The sequence below is a fragment of the Aquila chrysaetos genome, chromosome 10 (genome assembly GCF_900496995.4).
Source record: "Aquila chrysaetos chrysaetos chromosome 10, bAquChr1.4, whole genome shotgun sequence".
NCBI classification, from domain to species: domain Eukaryota; kingdom Metazoa; phylum Chordata; class Aves; order Accipitriformes; family Accipitridae; genus Aquila; species Aquila chrysaetos.
This window is the reverse complement of record NC_044013.1, coordinates 18,145,711-18,173,527: the sequence shown is the minus strand read 5'-3', so window position 1 is coordinate 18,173,527 and position 27,817 is coordinate 18,145,711. Positions and strand designations below refer to the sequence as shown.

Here is a 27,817-nt window from a genome sequence, read left to right as displayed (position 1 = left end):
TCCCGCCTCGCCGCGGAGGTGGGGAGGGAAGGTCCCTGCGTGACTGGTCGGCCGCCCGCTCTCCCGCCGGGCGTCGCGGCGGCAGTTACTTAGCGGTGGGGAGCGGGCGCTCGCTGCGGCTTTCTTTGCCTGGGAGGCTCTGCCGCCGGGGTGCGCGACGCAGCCGCTCCTCACCTCGCCATGTCCAAGGAAGCGAAGAAGCCCTTCCGCCAGAGCATGGCCGAGTGGCGGCAGTTCGTCTACAACCCCAACAGCGGCGAGTTCCTGGGGCGCACGGCTAAGAGCTGGGGTAAGGGCTGCCGCGGGCGGAGGCGGGAGGCGAGCCGCCGGGGAAGACGCGGAGCGGCGGGGGACGAGGCCGAGCGCGGGGGGGGGGGGGGGGGGCAGCGGGAAGGCCCCCCGCGGTGATGGGGGGAGCGGGATGCGGGGGCCGCGGCGGCCAGGTGAGGCGGCCCGCCAGGCCGCGGCGCACGCGCCCCGGTAACCGTTACAACCGCCGCCGCCCGCCGGTCTAAGAATAGCTCCGGCCGTGACAGCGGGGGAGGGGAGGCGGGGGCGCCTCCCGGAGCAGGTGGGGGTCGGGGGAGGAAGAGGAGTTTCTGGGAGCGCGTCCCGAGCTGACTCACCCTCCCGCCTCAGTACGCAAATGCAGCAAATTGGGCCCGCTGGCTCCTCCTCCGCCTGATCCACCGACTGGGGGGGGCGGGCAGTGGGGGGACTCCGGGGGCCGCTTCGGTGCGGCTGTGACGGGCTTCCGCCGCCGAGGTGCGGGCACGGCTCCCGCCCCGCGCTCATCTCTCCCAATTGATAGCAGCCTGCGTGCATGTCAATGCAGCCGCTCTTCTCCATCCATTCCTTACCGCCCCCCCCCCCCCCCCCCCCCCCAGCATCGCAGGAAATCGAGAATGAATGAGCGTGAATTGCCTTTGTACTTCTAGAGGGTGGCTGCGGATCAGAGAAGGAAAGCAAAAAAAAAAAACTACAAAAAAACAACTCCAAAAAGTTTGAGTCCCCATTCTAGATAGTCCGCAAAAGAATGATCGTTGCGTGTCATTGTGCTAAATTTGTTCCAAGATAGAGCTTCTGGGCCTTTTATTTTTCTGAAATGAAGCTTTTAAATGAAGGTTCTCCAGTAAAGCTTGTGAAGGCAGTGTTTGTTTTCCTGTTTTCAGGTAGTCTTCCCATTGCTTTCCTCTGAGCTGGAAAGCATGTTATCATAATCTTGTTGCTTCCAATAAAAATATTTGGATTTTCTGAGTATGTTTTCTCATATTAAACCATTGTATAAATGCTTAATATTAGGATGTTTCTTCAGTCCTCATGGGACATATTTACTGACTTCAGAAAACGCTGCGTCTCCTCCCAAAACTTGGATGTAGTCGGGATACTTAATAGTTGTGCTTACAAAACCAACAAGAATCTCAGCGTGGTGTAAAGGACCAGGCCAATACATCCTTGGCCTTGACACAATCTCAATGAATACTAATGTTGAAATAGTGAGGAGGAGCCTTGAGCAGACTATGCATGGGTTGTGCTTTCTTTGCAGTGCCAATGTCTCCTGTCTATCAAGAGAGGGCCCTAGCTCCGATGTGAGTTCTCCTCCATTCAGATGGAAATAAGAGCTTGCGAGCTACTCTGCCAGTTGAATAGCAAAGGAGAGGAAATTTCCACTATGCTGGTGTCTAGTGATCTTTTTGTACAGGCAGGTTCCTCAAGTGTGTGGGCTGGAGGAATGGGTGTATGGATTGCAGAAGTCTGTCATGAATCTGTGGGCACATTAGAAATAGCTTGTAGCTTTTTAAAAGAAGTGAAGTTGAAACAACTTTTGCTTTCTTAAGTGGTTTAGGTGATTGGTATGTCCTTAGTGCTGTGTAACTTGCTTAGCCTGGACATTAAAAGATGACTAGTCAGCAGCACTGTAAATTGTTGGTGTATTTTTTTGTCAAAATTTATTTGTCCTGGCGTTTTGTGATTAACACGTTGTACTTATTTAATTTAATTATATATATATTAAGTAAATTATAGTCTTTGACTGTTTTTGTGGGCAGCATGTGACTTTCTGTTTGGTTTTAATTTTTTTAATTGCAGAACACTAATTTAATGGCTCTGTCGGCACAGAAGAACATGCAGGGTTTGGTGTCACTTCTGCCCTTGCTGTACTGATGTGAGCTTGAACTAGTCTCACTGACTATTGTTCCTTTTCTGTTGCTGGTCTCCCGTCTGAAAGGCGGGGAGGTAGGAGAAGAAAGCTCTGGTTGCCAGTCTGCTCGGCTTTGGTGTCTCCAGGGGCAGCATGATAAGAATTCAGTTGGCTCTGGTTCTTCCATGCATATTTGTCTTGTCTCAAGGCAGCTTCCTCACAGAAAGAAGACAGAAGCAGTAGAGAAACTGTTAAATAATTATTTACAGTATGTGCATGTTTTGCCCTAGTCTTGAGACAGTTCTCTATGCAAATTCTAACTGCAAGGCAGTGATTCTCTGTGACTGAGTGCTGTGGCATTGGAGTACTCATCTTCATCTGCCATTTCTATGCCAGGATTTGTGAAAAGATCAAACACAAGCAGCTCTTAGACTCATTTGTCATGTAACAGAGGTATGTTGCCTTTCAGAGTTTGGTAAAGTGTTGCCTTTTACAGTTTGGTAAAAACACTGTACTAAGTCTTCTCTTGCTGTAAAAAATGAGAGATTTTTACTTTACTTTTTGCAGACTTGAGGTATAATTCAATATGAATTTTTCACAAATCGGTATCCAAATCTAACACCCCCCCCCCTTATATTTTTAGTTATCTGGCATAATCATTTGTTGTATTAAAGAGAGAGAAAATACTGGAAAAAACTGTTGATGACTTAAGTTGGTGGTTCTCAGCAAGAAGGCATAAGGGGCACTAATACTCCTCACAGAGGTGATGGGAAGGAGGGTCAGTCCTGGGGTTCTACACAGGGTTTAATCAGGTAGGGCAAAGAAAGGAGAACTTGCAAGACTGCCATGTGGGGCCTTCCTGTAAGTAAAAGGAAGATTAGCATCTGGCTCTGCCTGTAATGGCAAGGTGCTGTGCCTATATTTGCCTATAATTTAGCAAGAACAGAGTGAGATCATCATGAAAGTATTGTAATGCAGTGCTCACTAAACACTTAAATGTGTACATAATCATACAATATAGACAGTAAACTCTTTTTACAGAGGGTTACAGAAAAATAATTTGTGTCACAAAAGGCAATATAGAGTCTAGCAATACTTCATTTATGGTCACATTAGATGTCATGCCAAGCCTATTTAAGCCTTTCTGTAAAGCTAGTTATGTCAAGGTGTTCAAGGTAGAGGTGACGTTTTCTTAAAGTACATAGAAATTTGGACCTACTGAATATTATTTTAAATGCTTATTTGTATCCTTCAGTGCATAAATAAGTGCTTGAAATTAAAAAAAACAAACAAAAACCCACAAAAAACCCCACCAACAAAACCCAACACCTTATTTTTAGGAAGGCTTTCCACCATGTCAATGGATATACAGTCTTGTCAGTCACCATAACAAAAGATCCAGTTTTGCTTCTGTTTAGTCTTCACTGAGTTCTTGCTGGGGCATACAGTGCTGTCAAAGTTTTAACTGCTTTTCTGACTTGATTATTCTGTGTTCTTTATCAGTGTTTTGAGCAGGATTTTGTTGTGATTTAGCTTTCTTCACAGGTAGTGTAATATTAAACATTCTGGCATTACTGTCTGCCATTGCAGTAGAAGCACTTCCACATCCAAGTTGTGAATTGGAGAGACACACACTGCTCTTTTTTTGTATTGTGGCAGATGGACAGTTAATGTAAAAAACCCTGCACAGCCAGGAATATGACTGCAGTCAAAAATCTTACTAAACTTTTCCATGATACTGCCTATCGTAAGAAATGAATATATGAGAAATCAGTATAATATTTTATTTTCCATGACACAGATCACTCTGAAGGCATGCCTTGTCTTGTTGCAGGTATCAGTAAGCTCTGGTGGTACAGTAAGGGTATTTTGGGGGGTTTGGGCTTTTTTGTGTTGTAAATGGTTAATCATGACATTAAGCACTGGCTTTTGTGATTCTTTGCAAGTGTCGCACGTGACAATTTTTATTGTCTCCTGAAGTGTTTAGCCATGTTATATGTGGAGCCCTGGCTTACTGTGAAATAAATGGTAGTAACACAGGACCAAGGTTTTATTTCTTCCTGAAGTCTTCCTTCCCTCTTTCTTCCTCCCCCACAATTTCGAAAACAGTATTTCTTAAGTGTTTAGGGAATAAAGTTGAAACATGATTACTGCTTATCTAGTATGTATAGTTATGTTAGTTTTAAGGCAAATAAATCCATCTGCAGGTGGACCAAAAATCCTTCTTGATGTTGCTGGCATTGGTGGTGGTCACTACTAACATTACTTCGGTATTTAAATCCCACTAGTTAAAGATACTGAAGAATGATCATGCAGGTGATAGGATCAATGCAGCATGGAATCCAACAAACCATAAAGACAGCATTTCGTTTTCATTGTTGCAGATGATGTTGAGTAAATGCTTCCATGTCTGTTGTAAGAGTGTTTATATTGATACCTGTATATGTCTATCGATGTATTACATACAGGTAGATCTGCCAATCTGATTTATGCCAGATTGACATGCTTTTAATCACTTCTGCCATGTAAAGTTTGGAAAGCTTGTATTCATCGTGGTAACGATGGTCAGGTACCTGATATTTTGCACTCACCAGAGTCAGAAATTCTGTTTTTGATCACGGAGAAGTGTTTTGATCCCTGCAGATGAACTCCAATTAATGATGGCACCAACATGTTGGTTCAGAAATAGTAGGTTTCCAGATTTGACTGTGGCTTATCCATGTGGTTAGGATATGAAAGGGTTTTGGTACTGTGATGCCCTGCAAAAAAGAAAAACAAAACAAAACAAACCAACTAGGTAAATTGTAATGCAGAATTTTGGTTTTGACAGTTTTCCTTGTGTGATAGTTTTAGTGTCAAAGACTGAGAGACTCGAAGGGTTTGGTGTAGCAAGATGTTCGGCAACGTTTGAATTGAGTTGCATGTTAGATGTGGTAGCTGTATTTTCCTTGGAGTAAATGTGGAGGATAGCTTTCCACTGTTACTTGTGTACATCTTGTTTCCTGACAAGAAATCCAGTGTTATGTGAAATTATTTTGGCAGAGCTTCTTGACAGGTTATGGCTTGTTCACTGTGATTAGCTTAGGATAATTAATACTAATAGGCTCACAAAGAGCAGCTTACTCAGTTTTGGGCTGTTGGAAGTTGCAGAGGGTTTTTTTGTTGTTTGTTTTTTCCCTCTTTTTAATGTGGCAAAGTAGCATAAATGGGGCAGCTTAGTCTAATGGTTGGTGTTCTGCAGTGCATTTACAGGCTATAGTAAAATAAAGATTAAAAATAATCTCTGTGTGTGTGCACGCATGCGTACTTTGCTGGACAGGGGAGGTTAGTGGAGTTTCAGGGCTGTGAATAGAAAGTCTTTCTAACCTTGTTACTGCTGCAGCCCCGGTGGACGTGATGTTGCTGGGAGGGACAGGGACGCCATAAGCGACTGTTCACACTGCAGTCTCCATTGCGGAGTCGACTGCTGGGTTTTAGACGTTGGGGTCCCTCTCGTTCTCCCCACTGTTGGCGCTCCCTCTGTGGGCCAGAGGGCTCCCCAGGGACTGCCTACACTAGCAGTTCTGCCCTGCTGCAGCTCTTGGCAGGGGAGGGGGACCCCAGCAGCCCCCGTCCCTGCTGGAGTGGAGAGCCTGTGTAAGTGGGTAGGCACCATTGCCTCAACTGAGGGAGCAAAGGAAGAGAGCTGCAGCAGGCTTGGATCAGCTCTTCAGGGTGCTTCAAAATGAGGCCCAAGGCCAGTATTGCAGATGTTATGGTAGTATTGGCCCAAAGCAGTACTAAGTGCTGTGTCTGCTTAGAAGTACGCCACCATGGTGCTGTTATGCCCATCAGTAATAAACAAGTGGGCAGGGATTTTTTTGTTTTTGTTTTTTATCTGGTGAAGTTACGTGTCATCTTTTGGAAATTAAAATACAAATGTATTCTGAAACAGCTCAATGAAAAAGATTTCCCCGACTTTCTTGCTTTTATATTAATTGCCACAGAAGGTGCTTGTCTTGTCTCAAATGTCAAACTCTTTTTCTGTTCCATTGGAACTGATTGATGAATGTCTTGGTCACTTGATGGAAAATGTATTTTTTAGACAGCTTGACGAATGTGTATTCAGTAATTGTTTAAATTGTAGGGATCAAAATGAGAGCTGACCAAAGGTTTTGTAAGGGGTTTTTTTTTGTTTGGTTGGTTTTGTGATACCCAAAATACATTGGGTATTAATCAGAAGTTCATTGTTCTGTTTTGGATCCAGTTAAAGTAATTGTAAGCTTATAGGTAAAGCAAATTGCTGGTGTGCCAAATACAGATGCAACTTCCGTAATGGCTTTTGTTGACTAGGATTTCTACTACTTGTTTTTATGTGTTCTTTTCAGCTTCTAAATAGCCTTAGAAACAGTTTATAATACATATCTAGCTGTCTTGTTCATTATAGAGTAAGCCTGTTCTTGTGTTCACATACTTTGCTACTTAATGTCTAATCACTGTGTTGTATCTTACATCTCAGTGGTTCCCAAAGGTATTTTAAAGAGCTGATCACTTTCAGATTGGTAAGTAACTTTCTCAACACATGAAATTGAAAACTAAACCCAAACCAAAATCCAGTAACATTTAGCTGGTTGCTGCAGAGAACTTATGTTATGGTAAAGATAATTTGGGAACCACCTCATTATTTTAATATATGTACACTGAATTCTTTTAGGAGAAGTAATACGGGTACTTGCAACTTTAGCGGTCATGGTTTACTGGGGGCTCTAGTACACTAGAAAATATTTCAGTGCAAAATGTTCAGTTTCTGGGACAGGAGCCAGGGGTTAGGCTTCCTTCTGTCATCTTCCAGTGGACAGTACACATCACTGGAGTACGGTCATTTTTGCTTTTGCTTTTTCCTTTTCTATGGAAGGGTGAAAAATACTGCACTTGATTCTCTCATATAATCAAGTGTTGGTCGTAGAATGTTGCATAATGGTTTTGATGTGCTTTTCTTGACCTGAATTATATCTCTTTGGCTTCCTGATAGCAGCCTTATAGCTTGACTATTTTATAAAAATTGAATTTCCATCATCGTTCGGTTATGTTTTTGAATTAGAAAGCTTTTGAACGTGGCTCTCTGTGCAAGCATCTGAATTTCTCAATACTTGTGTAGCTCTCATTCTTTTTGACAATGTCTATGCATGTGTCCTTAAGTCTCAAGTGTTCAGTCTTAAAACAGAATCATACACTCTCTTTTTTAGGTTAGTATTGTATTCTTGATTAATAAAACAATTTCTGTTGGATCTTAAATGTTTTTTAGTAAGTCTTCCATCCATATAGTATATATGCTTCATCTTCAGTTGGGAACTGTCTCCAGGTAAACATAAATTTTAAAAGGTAATCTAATAGTAATCAGTCATCAGTACATACTCTCAGAACTTCTGAAAACAAAACCAAGGAAGTGTAGCAAACAGTATGCTGTTATTTCTTTAATGAGATACACTAACACAGGTCTATCAGCGTCAAAAACCAAATAGCGCAAGAATACAAAAACTTGTTTGAAAACTTAGTTACTAAAACAATTGAGCTGTCCCAAATTTTGAAAGGCTTTTGAATGAGGGCTGTGCATCATAACTCTTGAAAAAAAGGGCAGAAAGTTCTTTGAAAATCTCTGCAGGTGATCTGAGTCCATATCGTCTCTAAACTAAGATTTTAACTTTGGCCTGTCCGTTACCAACAGCAAACAACGGATCTGTGTATCCAGAGTGCATGCATAATAAAAAATGGGGGTGGGGTGGAAGAACAGGGGAAAAAATAAACACACTTCATCACAGTAAGTTTTCAAGCTGTTTTCCTAAGTAGTGTTCTCACTTAGCGATTTGTTGCAGCTAAGTGATGGAGAGGTACAGCATCGTAATAGGCTGTTTCCTTGAGGCTGTTTCCTCGAGGCTGTTTCATCAGGTTTTGAGTTCTTCCTTAAGCAACTGTCAAGTTGAAGCTAGAAACATGTGTGTAATTGGTGAATTCCAGGAACATTGCCGGTCCCGGAGGTAGATTGGTAAAGCAGGTGGATGTGTTAGGCAAAGACTTGTGGTAAGTCTGAATAGAAGGCTTGGTTTGTTTTCCAAAATATGCAGCAGGAAGCATTTTCACCTTGAGAAGTCTCTTGTAACACGACGTCTGTGTGAATGAATTCTCTGTGTGGAGGTCTCTCAAATATCAACTATGTTATTAAAGGACCAATCACTTCCTACCTGTTCTGGATCCAGTGTAATAATTTTATCTTTTCACTCAGTTCTTTCGTCCTTCCTACGACCCCTTTCTTTCCAGATACAAAACTGTATTTCCCTTAAACAAGTGAAACTATTTTTTTTTAAATGGACTGTTTAGTCATCTTTGCCAGCTTTCCTATGTAGCCCAAAGAGTGGTTTTTAATGCTTCTCTCCTAAAACTAGAGATGCCAAAATGTCCTGTAAATTTGAAGAGCCAGAAAGTATGAAGAAAATGTTTTTGCAGGCAGTATTGTGCACTGTGCAATACATATGTATGCTAGAGGCATATTGATTTATAACTACAATTAGGAGTGGCAAGGGATTAGGGGAGAACAAAAAACCAAACATCTTATTGCTTATTTCCCATTTTGATTTTCAAAATAGGTAGTGGAATTAGCTGAAACTAAAATATTAATTTTAGCTTTTTCTTTACAGGTTTGATCTTACTATTCTATCTGGTATTTTACGGCTTCCTAGCAGCACTCTTCACATTCACAATGTGGGTTATGCTTCAAACACTGAGCAGTGATATTCCAAAATATCGTGACCGGATTTCTAGTCCAGGTAACAGTGTATTTATTTTTTCATAAACCTCTGTCTGATTTAACAGTACGTCTCATTTGAGAGTTTGTTTGAAGTATGAACTGTCTGTGGGAAACTGGTTGTTATTGAAGTACTTACAGGTTTCAAAGGTAAAACTTGGTGTGAGGCAAGTTATATATGTTTATAGCATAAATTCAGTCAGTGGCTTTTTGCATGTATGTGCTAACTTTTGCTGTTGTTTCTCCAAGTTCTTTTCAGTTGAATTTGTCATGTATGTAGACTGCAATTTTACCTGCACATCCACACAACGTGCTGTTGTAGAAGTGGGATTATCTTTTAATCAGATTGCTTTATAGATACTATAAAACAGTTCTCTCGGATCAGATGGAAGGCTGCCTGTGATTAGTAGTTGATACTTTGGAGAAAGTACAGGAAGGCTGTACTGTGGAGGTGATCTGCTCAAGAGTGTGTAAGGACTATGATACGAAGGCATTTCCAGAGTGTTCATTATAGTATTAGATAGCTTTCAACTGACATGGAATATCTGTGGATTCCAGGGGTTGTTGACCTATTATGTAGGTATCCACTGAAGAGAGAGCGTCCTGTTTTATGATAAAGCTAAGTTCATGTAACATGTAGCTGCCACTAAAAGTGGTGTCCTGCTTCCTGGAAGTATTGCTTCCTTTGTGTATATGCCCATCCATTCCTACGGTTGGCTGGTTCAAGGAGCTATATGTGACAGAACTGCCCCCCTGCACAAATAAAAATTAATAATAAGGTGTTTTGGTTTTGTTTTTTAAAATTTTTTCCTTCTTTTTTTTTACTTTTTAAATTTTATTTTAAAGGTTGGTTTAAATATTTCACAAAAATCTGTCATTATAGGCTCTATTTTGGTGTATCTCCATATTGGAAAAAAATAAAGGATTTTCACTCTGAAAGATTTAAAAGATGCTTTTGCATATACACCAAAGAGATTAGTGTTTTCTAGTTACTGCTTCTGGAAAATGTCTAAGTATTTGATTTGTATGTGCAACTTAAATGATTGGGCCACCTGAAAATTTGGTAAGATATCTCAAATTTTATAATAACTTGGCTTAGGGGCCCAATTAGTGTTTAAAACACAGCAAAACTAAATGGCTGTGCAATATTAATATTTTGGTGGAAGTTAGACATTATTTTTTAAAATACTTTTTCCTTTTTTTGAACTCTAAATTCTTAAAATTAACTGGCGTCTTGCAGCTGCATCAACACTTAAGATGATACAGTAATCTTTGTGTGAGCAAGTTGCAGTTGGGCCAAGATAAATGTCTCTGGATTCTGAACAGAATTTGTTTTGATGTAGTGTTCAGGCCTTCTCTAACAAGTGTCCTCCTCTTATAAGGGACTCTTGAGGATTTGTGCTGGTTTTTTCAAGCTAAGAATGGGTGAAAGGCTGGAAGAAATAATAATAATAATAATATTAATAATATTAATAATAATAATACCTGCTTAGTTTTTTAAAAAAGGAAAAAAAGAGAAGATGGCTTAGTTGACCATTTCTCCCCATTTCCTTTGTGGTACTCAGAACCTTGGTAGTGGATGGAGCTATGGGTAGCTGTGACTTAATACTAGACTTGAGTGACATTTTTTCTCTCGTGCCTCTCGCAGTTCAGGATATTAATTTTCCTTTGTTTTGAAATAAGTCATAAGGGATGTTTGTTTTAAAAAGTATGTATGCCACAATTAGTTTTTAATTTAAGAGTTCCTATAACATTTCTGAATTAAATTTTTTTTATTAAGAATGTCTTTAATTACTCATACATGAAAGTTAATAAAATTGCTCATTTCTGTTTTAATGTTTTTCTTTAACTCTGTCATTTTTCACTTGCAGTGAAACATGTCATGTTCCTGGCTGTAAAACTTTAAATTATAAAAAAAACTCTACACACAAAACCTGGATGGCGTAGGTCAAAGGTTTTACTCTTGCGTTACACATACTTGGAAATCTCACAGTTGATTTATTTTATAATTGATATTTGACTTGCATTGTACACTGGGTTATAATAGTATCGATCAAATCCAGATGATTCAAAAACCTTTTTTTTAAATCCCTCTTGGAATTGTAGGATAATGTAATCTCTGTTACAATCCTAGATGTGATCCTATGTTGAAGCTGCTAATTCTGTTCCTCTGGAAGAGCCCAAATCCTGCATCTCTCACAGTCTATGCATCAGTCCTTCAGCTGGCTTTTTCTGTAGAATTTACACCATAGTCTCTAGGAAGACTGTGATCCGCTGGAATTGGAGCAGTCCCTTCCTCTTAGGATGTTTTTGAAGTTCCCCTGAAGCAATAAATCTCTTCAAATTATTGTTTCATTCATTGATGACTAGTTTAGTTTATCATATTCGCTTTGAAAACCAGCATCTAAGTCCTTCGTTTACAGTATAATTCTATAGATAATAACAATCTCTTCTACCCCCAAACCCCTTAGTGTGTAAAACCGCTTCAGTGATTTTTTCAGCCCTGTTACTAATTAGCTTGTATTTTGTTGAATCCCAGTTCAGTGTGGAGGCCAGAAGATGACTGTAATGGTGCAAAGTAATTTGCAGTCAAAAATGGTATTTGTAGTTTTATATGGACTGTCAGTCATTAAGGCATTTAGTTGTGGCTTGCCTGGAAATAATTTAACTGCTGCTAATGCAGAAAGAAGGATTTATGATTTATTGGAAATCCTACAAAACATTGGTAGACTAAAAAAGCATTACATTTTATCTGGGTTTTTTTAGAATCTAAAAGATGTTTGTCTATGATAAATTTCTGGTATATACCTTTATTTTTTCCCAATTTAAAGTATTTGTCATAATTTCTACCTTCGGGTGAGAAGCTTGGTCATTTCTATAGGTGAATCCTTAATAGACCTGGACTGCTTGATTGCACTTTCTATATGCTTTCCAAAAGCTTACCGTGATTGATTAACTACAGTAATGTACTAAGAATCCAACATTAAGACAACTTATCCGACTTTATTTTCCCACTGTAGTCTTACCTTCTTAAATGTTTTTTTTTTGTAAAAAGAAGGCGTGACTTCATTTGTATTTTTTAATTTTGGGAGATGAGTTTTGTTTTCTGCCTTAAATTTTATTCATTTGGGAATCTAGTTTTAATTGTTTTTGCCAGAGGGTAGGAAACTACATGGCATCCTAAGCTGATACAATTAGTTGGCGCTATGATTGCAACTTCTTCCCTTATGCCAAATTTGATGTTGATCAAACCATTTTAATATTCTAACTTAGAAGAAAACTAGTCTGATAAAAAAATAGGTTGAGGGTCTGTTGTTTGTTGTTTTTTTTTTCTTTTGTGAAATGGCAATGTCAGTTCTCGGCTATACTTGAAGAGACAGATGCATGGACACTCATCTATTAATCACAGCTGCAGGGTTTTTATCCGGTCTAATTATTTATATTAAATAAGAGTTGCCTTAAGGTAGTGTGAATAAAGCAGTCAATCATACACCCTTTTTTGAACAGATTTAATCTCTCCTGCAATGTCTGGTGGTGTAGTGCTATTTTGTCTGCTACTGAAGCTGTGATGAATAATAGTAGCATTAGGTATCTGTGTTAGTGACAACTCCTGATGGTACAGGGTTGTGTGTATCAGCAGAGAGTGTGCCTTTTGCTTTCACATGCTACAAAAAAATCCCTAAGGTTTAACTCTGTACCTTTCTTTGCCCATATCCTGTGAAGAAGGACAGTTTACCGCTATCAAGGGCCCAAACTCCATGTCAGTGCCTGCCTTTTTCATCCTTCAACACAAAGCTGGACTTCAGCATTCGGTAATCTGTGCTTGTTTCTCCTGCTGGTCCTGGCTCCCTGGCTGTAGATTTTTCCTGTTCCAGTACCCTCAGCCAGCAGCTGAATGAAGCCAGCCGTGGGCCGCCACTGCACTGCAGCAGCCAGGGGATCCCTGACTGCTGCAGTGCCCGGTGCTAGCAGCCTGGGAGGCAGCTCAAGAGCGTTCATAGATACCACAGCCCTTTCAAATGACATGCGTGCAGTTGTTTAAAGTTTCTTGTATTCTCTATGAGACAGATGACATCTGAACTTCCTGTTTGAGGAGAAGGAGGAAAAGACTAACTAACTTGGCTTGTCTGTTTTGATTGAGAAATCTTTCAAGCTATCTTTATGCATTATAAAGTTTTTAAAAATACTTTGTTTCTTGTGGGTTTCTAAGAGATTAATGCAATCATAGATTCGCTCTCTATTGCCTAAAGCTTTGAAGCATAGCTTTAACTGGAGGTTTTCTGGGTGTGGTTTGGGGTATTTTTTTCAATTATTTTTTAAGTTTAATTTGCTGAATATGGAAAGTGGGAAGAAAATCAGTAAAATTCTTTGATTGAAGATGATTAAGTTGCTGATTTTGCTATTCCTAATCAGTTGGGTTTGGTTTGTGAATTGCAGTTATACATTGGATTGAATTTAAGTATTAATTCACGTAACGTTGATTTTGATGACTGACTTCAAGCACAAACTGCCTTCCAGTACTGTGGAATATAGGGGTAGCATTGATGTTTCTTTACAGATAGGTATTTTCCAGTTTATGGATATGATTTTTGAGTAGGTTAGAGTGGTGTAAGGAAGAGAAGTTGTTTGGTTCTTTACTTGCACTTTTTCTTTTTAAGGACTTATGATTTCACCAAAGCCAGACACTGCGTTGGAATTTTACTTTAACAAGAGTGACGCGCAGTCATATGCAGAATATGTTTCTACACTTAGAAAATTCCTTGAATGTAAGTAAGTTACTTACAACTGCCCAAGTAATTCCAGAGTTTTAATGCTGAGTACATTAGTTTCCTTTTTTGCTTTTAGTTGCCAATTGCTGATGCAAGTTCAGGCTTACTCTAGACATGTGTGTTATTAAAGTATATACTTTACAGAAAAAGGTAAGTAGCGATACCTGTATTGGACAGGGAGCCTGAGCATGAGGAATAGTGGAGTACATAATGGAGAATTTTGGGTCCTACTTCAGTGTTTTGGTGACATGGTTGTTTAAATACTACAAGATGTAGAAATTACATATGCCAAAAGAGTTCAGTGTAAAATGACCTAGGTCGTGTATTTGGAGGCAAAGTTTATCAAGACTTAACTGATCAGTCTTTCATCTAAATGGCTTGGTAACTGAGTGAGAATCCTTTAGTCTTAAGAACTTGAGTGTTTGCCTGTTTAAAAAAAGAGGCACACAAAGATTAAATTAATTGCAATTTATTAATTTTCACCCTGATACACAGTATTTATGGGCAGAAATATTAAAACATTGAATTTAGTACATGGAGAAAAGGTAACACAGGACCAGACTGAAGGATGGCAAAATCACTAGTTTGTCATACATTATTTTATAAATGTGCCTGTATGTACACTTACTGTAGTAATACAGAAATCAATTTAAAATATTAGTAAGTTTAACCCCTCAAAAGTTGTAAGTCAGAATTGAAGAGGTGCTGTAAAATCTCACCTGTGTGCATGAGTTGTTTTGTTAGCTACACAAGCTATACTTGAATCTATCTGGATTTGTAGTTTTGCTGCCTACTATCAGCTGCTGTGAGTAGGCTTTTCTTTCAGAGCTCTACAAAGGGTTCCTGGGAGGAATGCTGCATTTCATGATTACCTGCCTCTCCTGCATTTCAGTGGGTTTTGGACTTTTGCATTGAGGATGAACTTTCCTTTTTCCAATTTACATTGTTTATGCTTAGCTGGGGGTGGGGTGTAAGGGAGGGGAACAAAACCACAAAACGTGTTAAATGTGAATAGATGAGCATCTTTTGACAATGTGATCTGTGTAATTGTGAAACACAAGAAAGTGAGAAACAACTTGGGATGTTAGTATAACATCAGTTATACTACCTGATGTTAGTGTAGAGGCAATTTAGTATTAGTCATTGAAATACTTGAAGTTTTCCTGTGTGTTTATAAAAGAAACATGTGCAAAGGGAAAACTGGTTTAGTTTCCAGGTAGAAACTTGATTGTTTATATTTTAACACATTATTAGTTTAGAATTAGTTTAGGTACAGAAATTAATGAACTTGAGGTTATTGATATGATTCGAAAAGCAGGACAGCATTTTTTCTTTTGTAATACTCAAGTACAGTGCCACTTCTTGATACACTTTGAAAAAGTGTTTGTTAAGATGGATATAAGAGACATAGTGCTATGAAAATAGTCCTTTGAGAAAACTCCTAGACAAGTAACAACTATTAATTAGATGTTTATGTAGGCTTCTGCAATTTTTGGCTACTTGTATGCTTTACACCATTGATTTACAAGCTATTTCTGTTTCATAGCATATGATGATTCAAAGCAATCCCAAAACATAAACTGTACACCAGGAAGGATTTTTGATCAGAATGATGTTGCTGTTAAAAAGGCCTGTCGATTTAACCTCTCTGAGCTTGGACAATGCTCTGGAAAGGAAGATAAGACCTTTGGCTATTCTAAAGGAACTCCCTGCGTGCTTGTGAAAATGAACAGAGTAAGTGCCTACTTATTTTTTTCATTCTTAGTATAAGTGCTCCCAACTACCACTGTATGAAAAATGACTGTAGAAAAGGACTGAAATGTGTGTTCAGTTTGCTTCTCAAGATACTTGCATTTCTGCAACAGTGTAATTTACTGAAATGTCTAGCAATTCATGTGTTTTAGAGAGTAAAACAGTGTGAGCTTTTTGAGCATTCTAATACTTACAAGTATTGGCTTTGATTACTTGCATCAAAATATCTGAAAACCCTGTTTTAAGAAGTACAGTGCTCTTTGGTTTTGCTTACTGTTCTATGTAACAGATTGTAAACCACTGTGCACAGGTAAAGTGTGTTTTACTTCATGTCTGAGTTCTAGAAATGTAATTTGAATGTAATGTATTCTGTAACTCCCGAATTATGTGAGGTGATGAAAACTTCACTGAGTGAATAACTTTTTGACTTTTCTGTATGCTATACATTACTTGAACTGCTAACTGGTTTGAGCCATTAATGTTGCATGCTGAATGTAAAATAAGAAAATCGTCCTTTCTGTGGCCACTGTAACTATTTGAGCTTTAACTTAACAATGCTTTAAATCTTAGTCCTAGTGTAAAATTGTGCTTCATATAAAAATGCCACTAGATGGATTTTCTCCCTGTATGAACTCTGTCATATTAGGTGGGGGAAAAGTTCAAATTCAGTTTGTAAAACTGGAAAGGGGAAGAAAGTCTATAAATATTTTAACTTTCTCTCCATTAGATAATTGGATTAAAGCCTGAAGGAGAACCACGTATACAGTGTACATCTAAGGTCAGTTCTGAATGTAAGAAATAAGTGTGCAGTTAATTTTCCTTGTGATTAGAATGAAAAGTGAAGTAATATGCTGTGTCAGAACATGTATTTCACACTCCTCCTTTCTCATTAGACTTTGTACTTTTTTTTCTCATTTTCATCTTACTGTATGTCTAGTTTAGTTTTAGTGACTTTAATTTCTTCAGTGTACTTATAAAAATACTTTTTTGTTATTGTTCTTTCATCTTTAGATGTGTTTGAGCTACCTGACTTACTTTAGAGTCAAGGAAAATGCAGACATGTTATTTGTGGTCACATTTATTTATTTATTGTGAGTTGTGTTTTGTTTTCCCATTTCATAACCTATATTTTTATTTTTTCTCCATGCTGCAAGTGCACCTAAGACAATTTTATAAATGATGGGTAAGACATAGTGTGGAAACTAATTTTACTGTTCGAGTAAAAGTTGCCTTCAAATCAAGTATAAACTACTTATAATAACGGCTAATCTATGAATATGTGTTGTGTTCCAATGGATTTACACAGAATGTTATATGGCAACTACAATGATTACTTTGACTTCTGCATATTTTTCCTAGACTGCTTGGGGGGCAGTGAAAGCCTTGGTAAGTTAGTGGCTTGAGTAAGGGATGGAGTCATGGCTTTTAGCTTGAGGTAACTGATAAAAATGTAGGCTGGGAAATTTCAGCAATTAATGAGACAAATACTGTCAGTGTTCCTGCCTTCATCCTAGGTACCTGTGGTAGGCATAAATTTTAATACTTGATTTTTGTGGAGTCTTTGAAAGTTTTGGTCTCCCTATGACAGTCTGTTGAAAGTGAAGGTGATTCCTTCTGTTATTTGAGACTGACTTCTTTGTGACCATTCTTAAGAAATGTTGTTTTGTTGGAGGAATTATTTATGCTTTAGAATAAAGCAATTAAGTTCTTTCTTTTACTAGTACTCTTTCTTCTTTGACTTCCCTAGTTTATAATTTTTCGTAATATAGTATCCCAAACTGGACAGAAGTTTGCCTCTAGCTGAGGTACTGTTAGTGACAGAATTTTTCACTCTGTCATCAGAATGGAAGTAATAATATCTCTTGAGGTGAATTTGCCATTTGTAATACATTGAGTCTTTATTTTAATCATTTTACTATTTAGATCTTTCTTTTGGTTATTTCCCAGTCTGTATTTGTAGATGTGATTTCTTGAAGTTCAGAGCTTTGAATTTCACGTTGCTGTTTTTGGCCCCCCTGTGTAATTTTTCTTGATCATTTTAATGGGATTGAGTTCTTTGAAGTGTTTTGAGCTACTTGTGGCTTGGTACCATCAATGAATGAACTTTCTTTTACATCTCACAAGTCCTCACTGAAAACACTGAATAAGGTTCAGGACAGTCATCTTCATTTCCACCTGATATGCCTTGTGATGTGTTGAGAACTAATGTTCAAGTGATTTATAAAATACTGATGGTAATCCTATTTTATGATGATTGTATTTCTTCAGCTTTCTTATATGGATGCTCTGTGAGACAGTGGTAAAAGCTATACTAAGCAAATCACAGACAATGCTTTTTCTTACCCTCTCAGCTAATTTCACTAGCAAAAGAATGTTTGGTAACAACTTGGTTGATTGTGGTGGGGTTTTGTGCTATTTTTTTACCCTTTGAGATACTTGCAAATAAACTGTATGTTACGGTATTTTCTTGCATCCTCTTTATTTAAGTACGAAGTACTGCTTTTTACTGTATCCAGTTAGAATTTCTCTGATCTACACAAGTGTAGTGTTTTTAAATTTTAAGATTATTAATCTTATTAGTTCTTTAGTGACTTCCAGGGAAAATATTTGGCAGGCTTTGCCACTTTGAATGCATCTCTTTTATCTTTAATTAGCCTATTCTCGCCCTAGCTCATCATGATTTACCAGCTTAGGAAAGCTTAAGTATTGGTTACAATTCATCCTTCTCTGTGGGCAACAAAGCAGCAGCATCAACAACTTTCATTTTCTCCTTTTGTCTATGCTTCATTTTTACAGAACTTCTTTCTGTTATGCCCCTTGCTTATTGAAACTCTTAAAGGATTATGCTGTTCTTTACATCAGCTTATGAGGCCTTGTTTCCAATTCCATTTTTAGTTCTTTGACTCTTTAGGATATGAATGCTGTGTAATGGTCTCTTCCTCTCCTGTAGTGGATAAGGTGAATGCTTACCTGGAAGTAATATCTTGTGGCTCTTCTGGATCTTGTTCATGCAAGGATGTGAATTGTGACCCTCTGGTGTGCACACTGGAAGCGTGGAGAAGGATAGCCAATAGGCTTTTGTGTATTTTGCGGACAAATTTATAACTGCATTGTGTCTGCCACTATATCTGAATGTTCCCACAAATACTGGCTCATAACAGAAGTTGAAGTGTGGTCATTTGTACTTCTGTATTGCTTCTCTTATTCAGGGTGTTTACCTAGTTTTTAAGTAATTGATGTGTTCTGTTGCAGTGTTTTGGGTTTTTGGTTGTTGGTTTGGTTTTTTTTTTTTCCTTCTGTGTTGCTGTCAGCAAATGTGGATTAAAAGAATTCAGAGTGTACTGCAAAGTGTAATCCAGGTGACACACGTTCCTGAAAATAAACCCTGCACTACATATTAGCTTCATAGAACATGTGAGCATATTTGTGCAGTTCATAGCACAAATGCAACTTACTAGTAATTTTAAATTTTACATCAGAAATCTTTAACATCTGAGTGACAATGATGGATTTTTGCTTAAAAGGTGATTTTACTGGGCAAAGCAGAAATCCTACTACCATGTTCTCTTCATTATAGAGCACGCTTTTTTTTTTAAATATGTAGGTGTGCTGTTTACCAATTTTCTTTCCCCTTCATCTGTGTTTTTAAATATTTCTTCTTTATAGTTATACATATATTCAGAGCAATTTGGAGAAGTGTCTGCCTGGACTTAACACAATCTGACTTCTAAATGAAATAATTTTTATATATATATATTTTTTATTTTTTTTTTTTAATGAAGAGGACAAGTCTCTGAAATACAAAATAAAGTTAATAGCTTCTGTCTGTGCATCCCGCCAGTCTTTGCCACCTGAAATGTCATTTTTTTTCACTTGGAAATGTATAATTTTCAAGCATTCTCCTGTAAGGCTATTCTTCTTTCTTCTCCCTGCACTTTTCCTATGGGATTTTTTTAAAATAGAAAAATTTTAGATAGACCTGTGATTTCAGAGTCAGCACACTTGATAGTTGGGGATGCTCCCCCCTCTGCCCCCACACAGTGGTAGCTGTCATCATTATAATTTCTGTAGATTAGGGAAATGAGTGTTTGCAGTGTCAGACTAATTACAGCTGGTTCTTCCTTCTGCACCCTGGAGGAACTGAGCTGTTGTAGTCTTGAGGATCTCCACAAAGAAGCCAAAAAAGGATTGTGTTTCCAAGAAGTTGGAAGATCAGCATTTTAGGTCTTTAGTTTGGGGCTGGAGATGCACAATTTCATGTGTGCTGGAACATCTTGCAGCAGTATTCTTTTGAGTGAACACTATCTTTACTGAAAACTGGTAGATTCAATGCGTGATTTTTTTTTTAACTACAGAAAAGAAAATTAGCCTTAATTCAAAATATATATATTTCTGCTGTTTAGTCTCAATCTTGACTTTGTACTCGGTATCACTTCCTAGTTTACAAGAATGAAGAATGGCTGTATGAATGACACTATGTGCCTTGCTATTGTCGACATACTCAGCATCTGAGTTACCTTGCTTTTTGTGACAGAAATCTTAGATGTTTTACAGTTTCTACTAATGGATACTGCTCTTTATCTTGTGCAATGATACCATTTCTTCTTCTCAAATGATTACAGACCAGTCTTGCCCAAGTTCTTGTACATTATTTTAACATCTGCAAAATTATTCTAAGACACAGTCTTAATAAAGAACCAGTAAGTGAGGTGGAAGCCTATCTGTCCAGCTAAGTGGTCTGATTTTTAGATTTGCTGACTGCCTGCAACTCTTTGTGGAAATTGTAAATGGTAAGCAGAAAAAGTGACACTCACTAATGGACTGATTTTTTGAAGCTCTTCAGCAAATGCAGCTTGTTCAGCTGTTGTGTTTGGTTTTTTTAATTGTGTAGGGTTATTGATTAGTATTAATTAATTATTAAAGAAAACCTCAAACCCCACAGCAGTTGCATGAGACAGGCAGTTGCATGTCCCAGAACCTCTCTGCTATTGCACTGATAGCCTAATGCATATATATTTATGACTGCATGCATGTGTTGTGTTTAGCTGCTCCAGAAAGCTCTACTCCTATAAATCTTTCTTATGTTACTCTGTATTCTGATTTTTTTTTAACTGTTATTTCAGAAGTATATTTGAAAAATGAGTATTTTCAGCTGCATGAGCTTTAAATAAAATAAACAATAAGGGTGATATTTGCTAGCTCAAGGTCCAAAATACTTAATAAACATATATTGAAGAATTGCAGTAATTTAGACTGCAGAGGAACAAGAATGAGGCCATATCCTACACAACATATTGTATGTTCTTTTGAGGAGGTGAGGAGAAGGTATTCTTGAGCTGTGGTCTATTCTTCACTATTTTTTTGATGTTTGTGTTCCTCTTTTGCTTAGTTCTATTACTGCACTTGTCTTCTGAACTTGGTAGTGTTATCTTTTTAGAATTGCAGCTGTTGTATATGGTAGTATAGAAAAAACAATGAAAGTTACTAATGCTCTTTGAACTTGTGAATTACACTGAACAAGCAGTGATGTTCTGAAGATACCTTTAGCATTTTGGGGGTGGTTGTTTTAGTGGCATTTCCCTTTATCATGGTAATATGTTTACCTTATTATAGAAAGTCACATTAGATGTGGGCATTTCCTAGTGGTTTGAACTTGCGGTAGTTTGACATCCTGCCAGGATACACAATCCTGAGGAATGTTGTATATGGGGAGATGTGTCTGTGTATCGCTATACTGATAGCCTGTGTCTGGGACAGCTCAATCATATATACATATTTTGTATATCTTACAGATTGGGTGACTCAGAAATTAGGCAGCAACTTTGGAGGTAGCTGCTGCTTATTACAAGATTTGGGATTATAGGGGGAAGTCTAGCGATAAGGCATGCATATGTATATTGTTCCTTGAAGGTGGTAATGACACACAGAAACTCTAGTAACATTACCATTTTAAACTTGGGTTTCCTTTAGGTAGCCTGCATTCCAAGGCTAGCTGAACAAATGTTAGGAATAGTACACCATTGCAGGGAGGGGGCTATAGTTCTTTGTGAAGGGTTGTATCGTTCCAAATTTGTGAGGCTTAAAAACCTGGCTTTAAACAGAAATTCATCTTTAACTTTAACTGAAATACAGATGTGCTCTTGCTTTACCAAAATATCTTGCAGATACTTGGGATTTTAGCTTATATATGGGTTTTTTTTGGTGGTTGTTGAATTATTCATTGCAATTAATATCCTCCCCCCCCCCCCCCCCCCCCCGCCTTTTCTTTGACTCATAAGGGAAACATGAAGGCAAGCTGTCTTGACTTGATTACTAATTTAAATACTGCTGTTAATAATCCTTACTGTAGCAGATGTGTGCAGCATGTAACTGTTTGCCAAAAATAAATCTATTTTGGAAGTTATTCTAAGAGTTTGTAGCTCAGTTGCCTTTTTTTAGGGGTCTTGCACTTTATCATTGGGTTATAATTATAATTTTTGTATTCATTTTTATGGAAGCAGGTGTTAACTTCTAATTTTTTTGCTATCTCAAATCACAGGAGGAAGGCATGGTTGAGGTAAATTATTTTCCTCCTGAAGGCTTGATTGACTTAATGTACTTTCCATACTATGGGAAAAGCTTGCATGTAAGTATACCTTAATGATGGTCTTAATTTTGTAAATGTTTTGTTTCTGTTTACAATTACTAATATAAGATTGATTCTGAAGTTTGAACTTTGTAACAAGGTACTCATAAGACATATTATGTATGTAGGAATTTCAAAGTGCTTGATGAGATTAGAGATATGCTTTAGCAGACAAGCAAATAAACTGGGCATTGTCCTAATGAAGAAGAGGTTGTATGCTAGCAGTATTAAGGGCATCTGCTGCTTTTTGGTCACTGATACCTTTTGGAATCTTTTTAAATGCAGGGAAAGGCAGGAAAAGTAAACTGGTTCTTTGGATTACAGTACAGTTTCTAACAGTTAATCCTTGGGGTTTATGTATAGTATATTAAGTTTACAATTCATTATGGTATTGTTGGTTATATTTCTTTGTGGCTCTGCAGTCATGTTTTCTATTTACTCTGTTTTATGAAGAAGCACTTCAAGGTAGCAGGTAGTTTTGGGGTTTTTTTAATTATTAATATTTTATGATTTTTTCAATTTAAATTTTCTTATCTTCATTTTTCTTTGCTTGTGCCATGTATCCTCATTGTATTCTGACATGTATTTTATTTATCGAATTGAAGAATACTTAGGTTTTAAAAAACCCCAAAGCTCACTACTTCATGGACACAGAATACATACAGTTAAAACTCCAATTTCTTTTCAAACTTGAATTTAGTTATTTTTTTCTTTTCTTGCATCAACTTGTGATAACTACATACAGAAAATATGTACCTTCTATCAAGTATAAAATTATATTGCCTCTTATTGACCAACTTATTTAGTCTAATAAACATCTTCACTGTTCCCCATTGGAGATAAAAGGACTTTTTAAACATAAATCTATTAGATCCATAGTATACCACAGTGGTGGTTTGTAATTTCCCCAAAATGATTTTTGTACTAAATTATTCCTTTATCAGTTATTTTTCCAGTGTATGCTGTACTTACTTGCAGCAGTTCACATAACCTTTGTTTATCCTCACATGGCTTTTAGTAATGAGGAAGGAGTTTGTTTTTCTTCAACATTTACCTTCATGTTACTTATGGGTAGTTCCGTGTTTTCCATTGTGTTGCCAGACTTTTTGAATTGGTAAACCATCCATTTTCTTAGACATACAAGATTAGGGAAAGACTGTCATCCTGTGCTTCCAACAGGCAGAGTCAGTGCATACTCTATCCACTTCTTGTAATGAAAGAATAGGGAAAGAGAGCACTGCTTCCCTAACAAACACAAACTACAACATCAGTAGACCTTGAGATGTCAGGAGGTAGTTTGTACCAAAGATGGGATGAAGAACTTTCCTGACAAAATTCCTGTCTGGCTGCTATACTGGTGGAAAAGGAAAGATTATGAAAGGAGAATAATGAAGTCAGGCAATACTCAATGCTATTCCTTGCTTGACTTACGGGATTAAGAAAAAGCTTTACTTTTTTTTAATAAATGTAATTTTTGTTTGGCTTTTGGGGGGGGGGGGGGAGGTTGTTTTGTTTGTTTTGTTTCAATGTCCTTTCATGTTGACATTGTCATGTGGGATAGGGCCTATGGTTTGAGGGATTCTTGCTTATGTGAGGCTCAATTCTCATCACATTAGTAAATCGTGAAAAGGAAGAGGCAGTAAGAAGAGTTGTGAGAGATTGAGGTATTTGATTAGGTCTCAGGAGACCGGATTGATTTCTTGGCTATAAAACAGCATTTTAATGTTATATCAGTGTGGAATTGTTGAATTACTTTATTCTGTAAGGGAGGTAAGAGCATTCAACCAATCTTGCTGCTCTTGTGCTAAGGTAGGAGCCATAAAAGTGCTAATATCTACAGTTCCGTGGTCCAGAATGGCTACTTGCCTTTTGCTGCTCAGCACAATGAGCCCAACTCCCTGACCTTGGGGAACATTGCCTTTTTTAGATGATGTGTAGTGCTTAATGAGGATGCTGATTCTTTTCCTTCCTCCTGCCAAATTTTGTACTGAGTAAAAGTCCATTCTGTTATCATGTGTCTTCAAAGCATCATAGAAGTTTGTGTACCTATTTTGAAAAAAATTGCCAATGAGAAGACTTCTCTGAGGAAAGATGGGAATTTTATTTCTGTTTTTTAGAAAACTCAGTACCTCAAGCGTGGTATCACCCTTATAACTGGAGAATTTTGAGGGTGCTTTGCCTAGCTGCATTTCCCCCTCCCAGTTTGAAGTCTGTAGGAGCACAGGAAAATTTCTGATCTACTAAAATCACCATCCAAGGAAAGCGGTTATTTCAATCTACTTCTTACTAGTACTTCACATTAAAGATTTTAGCACATCAGCTTCCATGCCATCATTCTTTGTAAATGAGACTTGGAGTATTCTGTAGTGCTTTCTTTGGTAGAGAAGTAGGGGAGATTAGCCTAAAAATAACAGAAATGTATTAAGGAGTTTAACTTAATGAGGAAAAAAAAAATCTAATGCAAAATTTATTCAATTAAAATTTAAGGCTTATACTTGTATAATACTGCAGTGTCATATACAGTCCACTGGCTTACATGAATTTTTGCCAAGGAAATAAATGATTTTGCTTAATCAGCAGTCAGCAGTATTGCCCTAAAAATACATTTATATTTTTATGGAAATACTTTATGAATAGTGGATGAAATACTGCTTTAACAGTGTATAATAAATAAGCCCTTATTTAATTCATAGGCACTTTACAAGAGAATTCAAGTTGTCCTAACTGAATTGGACTTGAGAAATACTACTGGGCTGAAAAAAAAATTAATTTTGCATTCATTCTCAAATTTTAATTTTTATTATAGGGAATGGAGTCAAGAATTGTAATTGTTCCACCAAATATGATTGGTGTCAGGATACTGTCAGAATGTTCAAGGAAGGGTTTCTGTGTAAAGCTATCAATCAGATAACACATTTTAGAATGGATTGTTGGTGAACAAGTAAATGGAATAGAGTGGAAGGGAAGCTAGTTTACTAGTATTTGTTGAATTGTGCTTTTGGCAAAAAACACTTAAAACTGTACTAGAAAAGTTATGTTCTATAGCAGATTAAAAAAAACCCCAAAACTCAAAACCAGCAGAAGAGACAATGGACTGGATAGGAAGGAAGACTATAATTTCAGAGACTGTTTCAAGTAGAGGTGTCTAGAAAAATTGGACCCAATCTAATAGAAAGGGGTAAAGTCATATGCCTCTTGAAGATACTGTCTGTGACTTAAATTATGTTGAATGTATTAGTTAAGAAATAGTATGAAGAATGCATACCTGACTATCTAACTTGGAAAAAAGAGTCTTACCTGAGTCAAATTGGGCTTTGAAAAGTTGGGTTCTTAATTAGCTTTTTTTCTTAAATGTTCTGATGGATTAAATGTTAATTTAAATGCTAACTTACTCTGCTATCTCAAATATTTTCCCCATCTTTCTGTTTACTAGGCTCACTATTTACAGCCTCTAGTGGCTGTTCAACTAGCAATTAACTCCAACAGTACCAAAGAAGAAATAGCAATTGAGTGTAAGATCCTGGGCTCACCTAATTTAAAAAATGAAGATGACCGTGACAAGTTTCTGGGACGAATTGCCTTCAAAGTTCAAATGACTGAATAGCTGGAGTAAAAAATTCTCCACAAAGTAAACGTTGTGTTGTCTGTTTTGTATCAGCTGGACATGCCATTCTATTATATGAGACCACCTTGGAGAATGTTAAGGTGGTTTACGGCGTTCAGGGTAGCATAATAATATGCTTCCAAATCGTATGTTTAAAATCCCTCAAAATAAATGCCTATCCTGCTTCTGCCTGCCCCATTGGAACAGTGTACAGACTATAGTTATGTCATAGGGACCTGTAAATAGCTGTTTTCAAACACATAATAATGGTGACCTTTGTCCTGTTCTAAAACGTGGTTTTATCCCCCAAGTGAGTGTCTCAAGCTTAATGTGCTGTGCTATGTAAATATTGTATTGATTTAACACTGGTTTAACTGTCATATCTCAATGCTGACACAGTTATAGGGATAAATAATAAATGGTACCTGATTGACATAGTGATTTTTTTTGTAAGAGTAAACACCTCCAACGTAAATTGTGTGTATGGGTGTGGGTGGGTAGATGGATGGATGGCTGTGTGGAGATGCCTTAAATTGTAGACTGGGTGGCATGGGAGAATTGAAATGGATTTTAAGAGTTGATATGGATTTCTGAAAGTAAGTGCTCAACTAGTACTTTCTTGTGCTTGTCACTGTGCAAGTATTGTGTACATGTAATACTTGGTATAGAGTTTGGTATTCTAGCTGAGGAATCTTTCTTCGTGTTGTTAATTGCTTGCAATATGTGGAGCACAAATAAAATCTATACAATATTCTAAAACTTTTTAGTTCAGAAATATCAATATACAGCAATTGTAATTGTTTAGGGTCCTGGTAACAGTTGTACAACAGAGCTGCTTGAAAGAAATGGCCTCACTATTGTGGGACTAGGGTTTCATTTTCCAATTAAAAAATTTCCTGAAGAACCTCTGTTTAACAAAAAAAATAAAAAAAGGATTGTCTTGATTAAACATTCCTGTTTAATTTATATACTCTGTTTCATTGCATCATTTTAACATGCTTCACGTCTTTGTCTGCTCTTTCATCTTGGATTTTCTGTGTATTTCCTCATCGTCCATTTAGACAATTGGTGGCATCAACTGCTTTATAGAAAGAGCCTATTGACTTGGAGTGGATTACTTGCAGTTTAACTTAAAATCCAGTTGCTAAAATGACTACAAATAGACAGGTTTATTTGTGGCTGGTTGTCACAATGAACCAAGTTGACCCATTATATTGGGTTATAACTTCTGCAGTTGTGCTGACATGGGGTTTATTATTACTCTTCCCCAGGGTTTTTGTTTGTTTTGGTCTTTGGTTTTTTTTGAGCACATGGTCCACATTCTGATGTCTTCTCAATATTAAAGACCATAGCAAAATTACCATTTATGTAAATACCTGTATGTTCTGCTAGTTAGGCCTAAATTTGTTACTTAACATGCTTTTATGCCTAATTCTTACAGTGGTTTTTAATATTTTATTTAAATAAATTAAATGAATGGTTACTAAAATTCAAGATCTAGTCTTAATGCCCTGCTTTGAAGATGTTTGGGGCCAGTCTAAGCCACGTTAGTGCAAAACTTTTTTAACGCCTGTGCAAGCTTACACTGGTGCACAGTTGGAGGAAGCTGCTCTTAATGGGACTTGAACAGTGTCTTGAACTTTATTAAAAATAGATTTATACTGATCTGATACCATTCAGCATGCTTTTTGGTTGTCTACAAAAGAAAAATTGTTGTTCCTACAATATGCAATGGGTACTTTTGTAATAATAGCATGCATTAATACTGAATAAGAATGTTCTTTCAAAATATTCCATTACCAGTGTTTTAAATCATGCACTTTTAGAGCTGGGATACCTGGGTTCTTGAAGATATGACTAATTGCTTCTCTGTATATTAATACTGCCTGAAAGTATTTTAGTAGTCGTGAGGGAACTTAAAGTGTAGATGTTGCATCTGAAAATGAAAAAGACTAGCTTCATGTAAAGAAATTTTCACATTTGTGTTCACTTAGGAATGGTAAGAAGTTCTGGAGAAACACTCAGTTTTCAAATGAGCTGATTTTTGCAACAATTTCTTTTTCGACTTATCTATATAGACAAAGCATGAAATGGCAACTCTTCAGCACTTTTCAGACAGGTAGAACTCAATAAACTTCTGTTCTCCCTA

The 27,817-nt window shown here is 37.4% G+C and overlaps 1 protein-coding gene across 1 annotated transcript; it reads left to right on the top strand.

Moving 5' to 3' along the window:
- On the top strand, positions 1-27,817 carry ATP1B3 (ATPase Na+/K+ transporting subunit beta 3). Its single transcript, XM_030027735.2, has 7 exons — positions 1-289; positions 8,812-8,940; positions 13,577-13,684; positions 15,234-15,421; positions 16,167-16,217; positions 21,978-22,064; positions 25,498-27,817. The coding sequence occupies exons 1-7, from the start codon at positions 181-183 to the stop codon at positions 25,666-25,668; spliced, it is 843 nt and encodes a 280-aa protein (XP_029883595.1). The 5' UTR covers positions 1-180; the 3' UTR covers positions 25,669-27,817.

Excerpts from the sequence above, each read along its gene's own strand:
- ATP1B3 (XM_030027735.2), top strand. The coding sequence starts at position 181 with ATGTCCAAGGAAGCGAAGAAGCCCTTCCGCCAGAGCATGGCCGAGTGG. Across the intron at positions 13,685-15,233 it reads ACTTAGAAAATTCCTTGAAT|CATATGATGATTCAAAGCAA; the intron begins GTAAGTAAGTTA and ends TCTGTTTCATAG. Across the intron at positions 16,218-21,977 it reads GTATACAGTGTACATCTAAG|GAGGAAGGCATGGTTGAGGT; the intron begins GTCAGTTCTGAA and ends CTCAAATCACAG.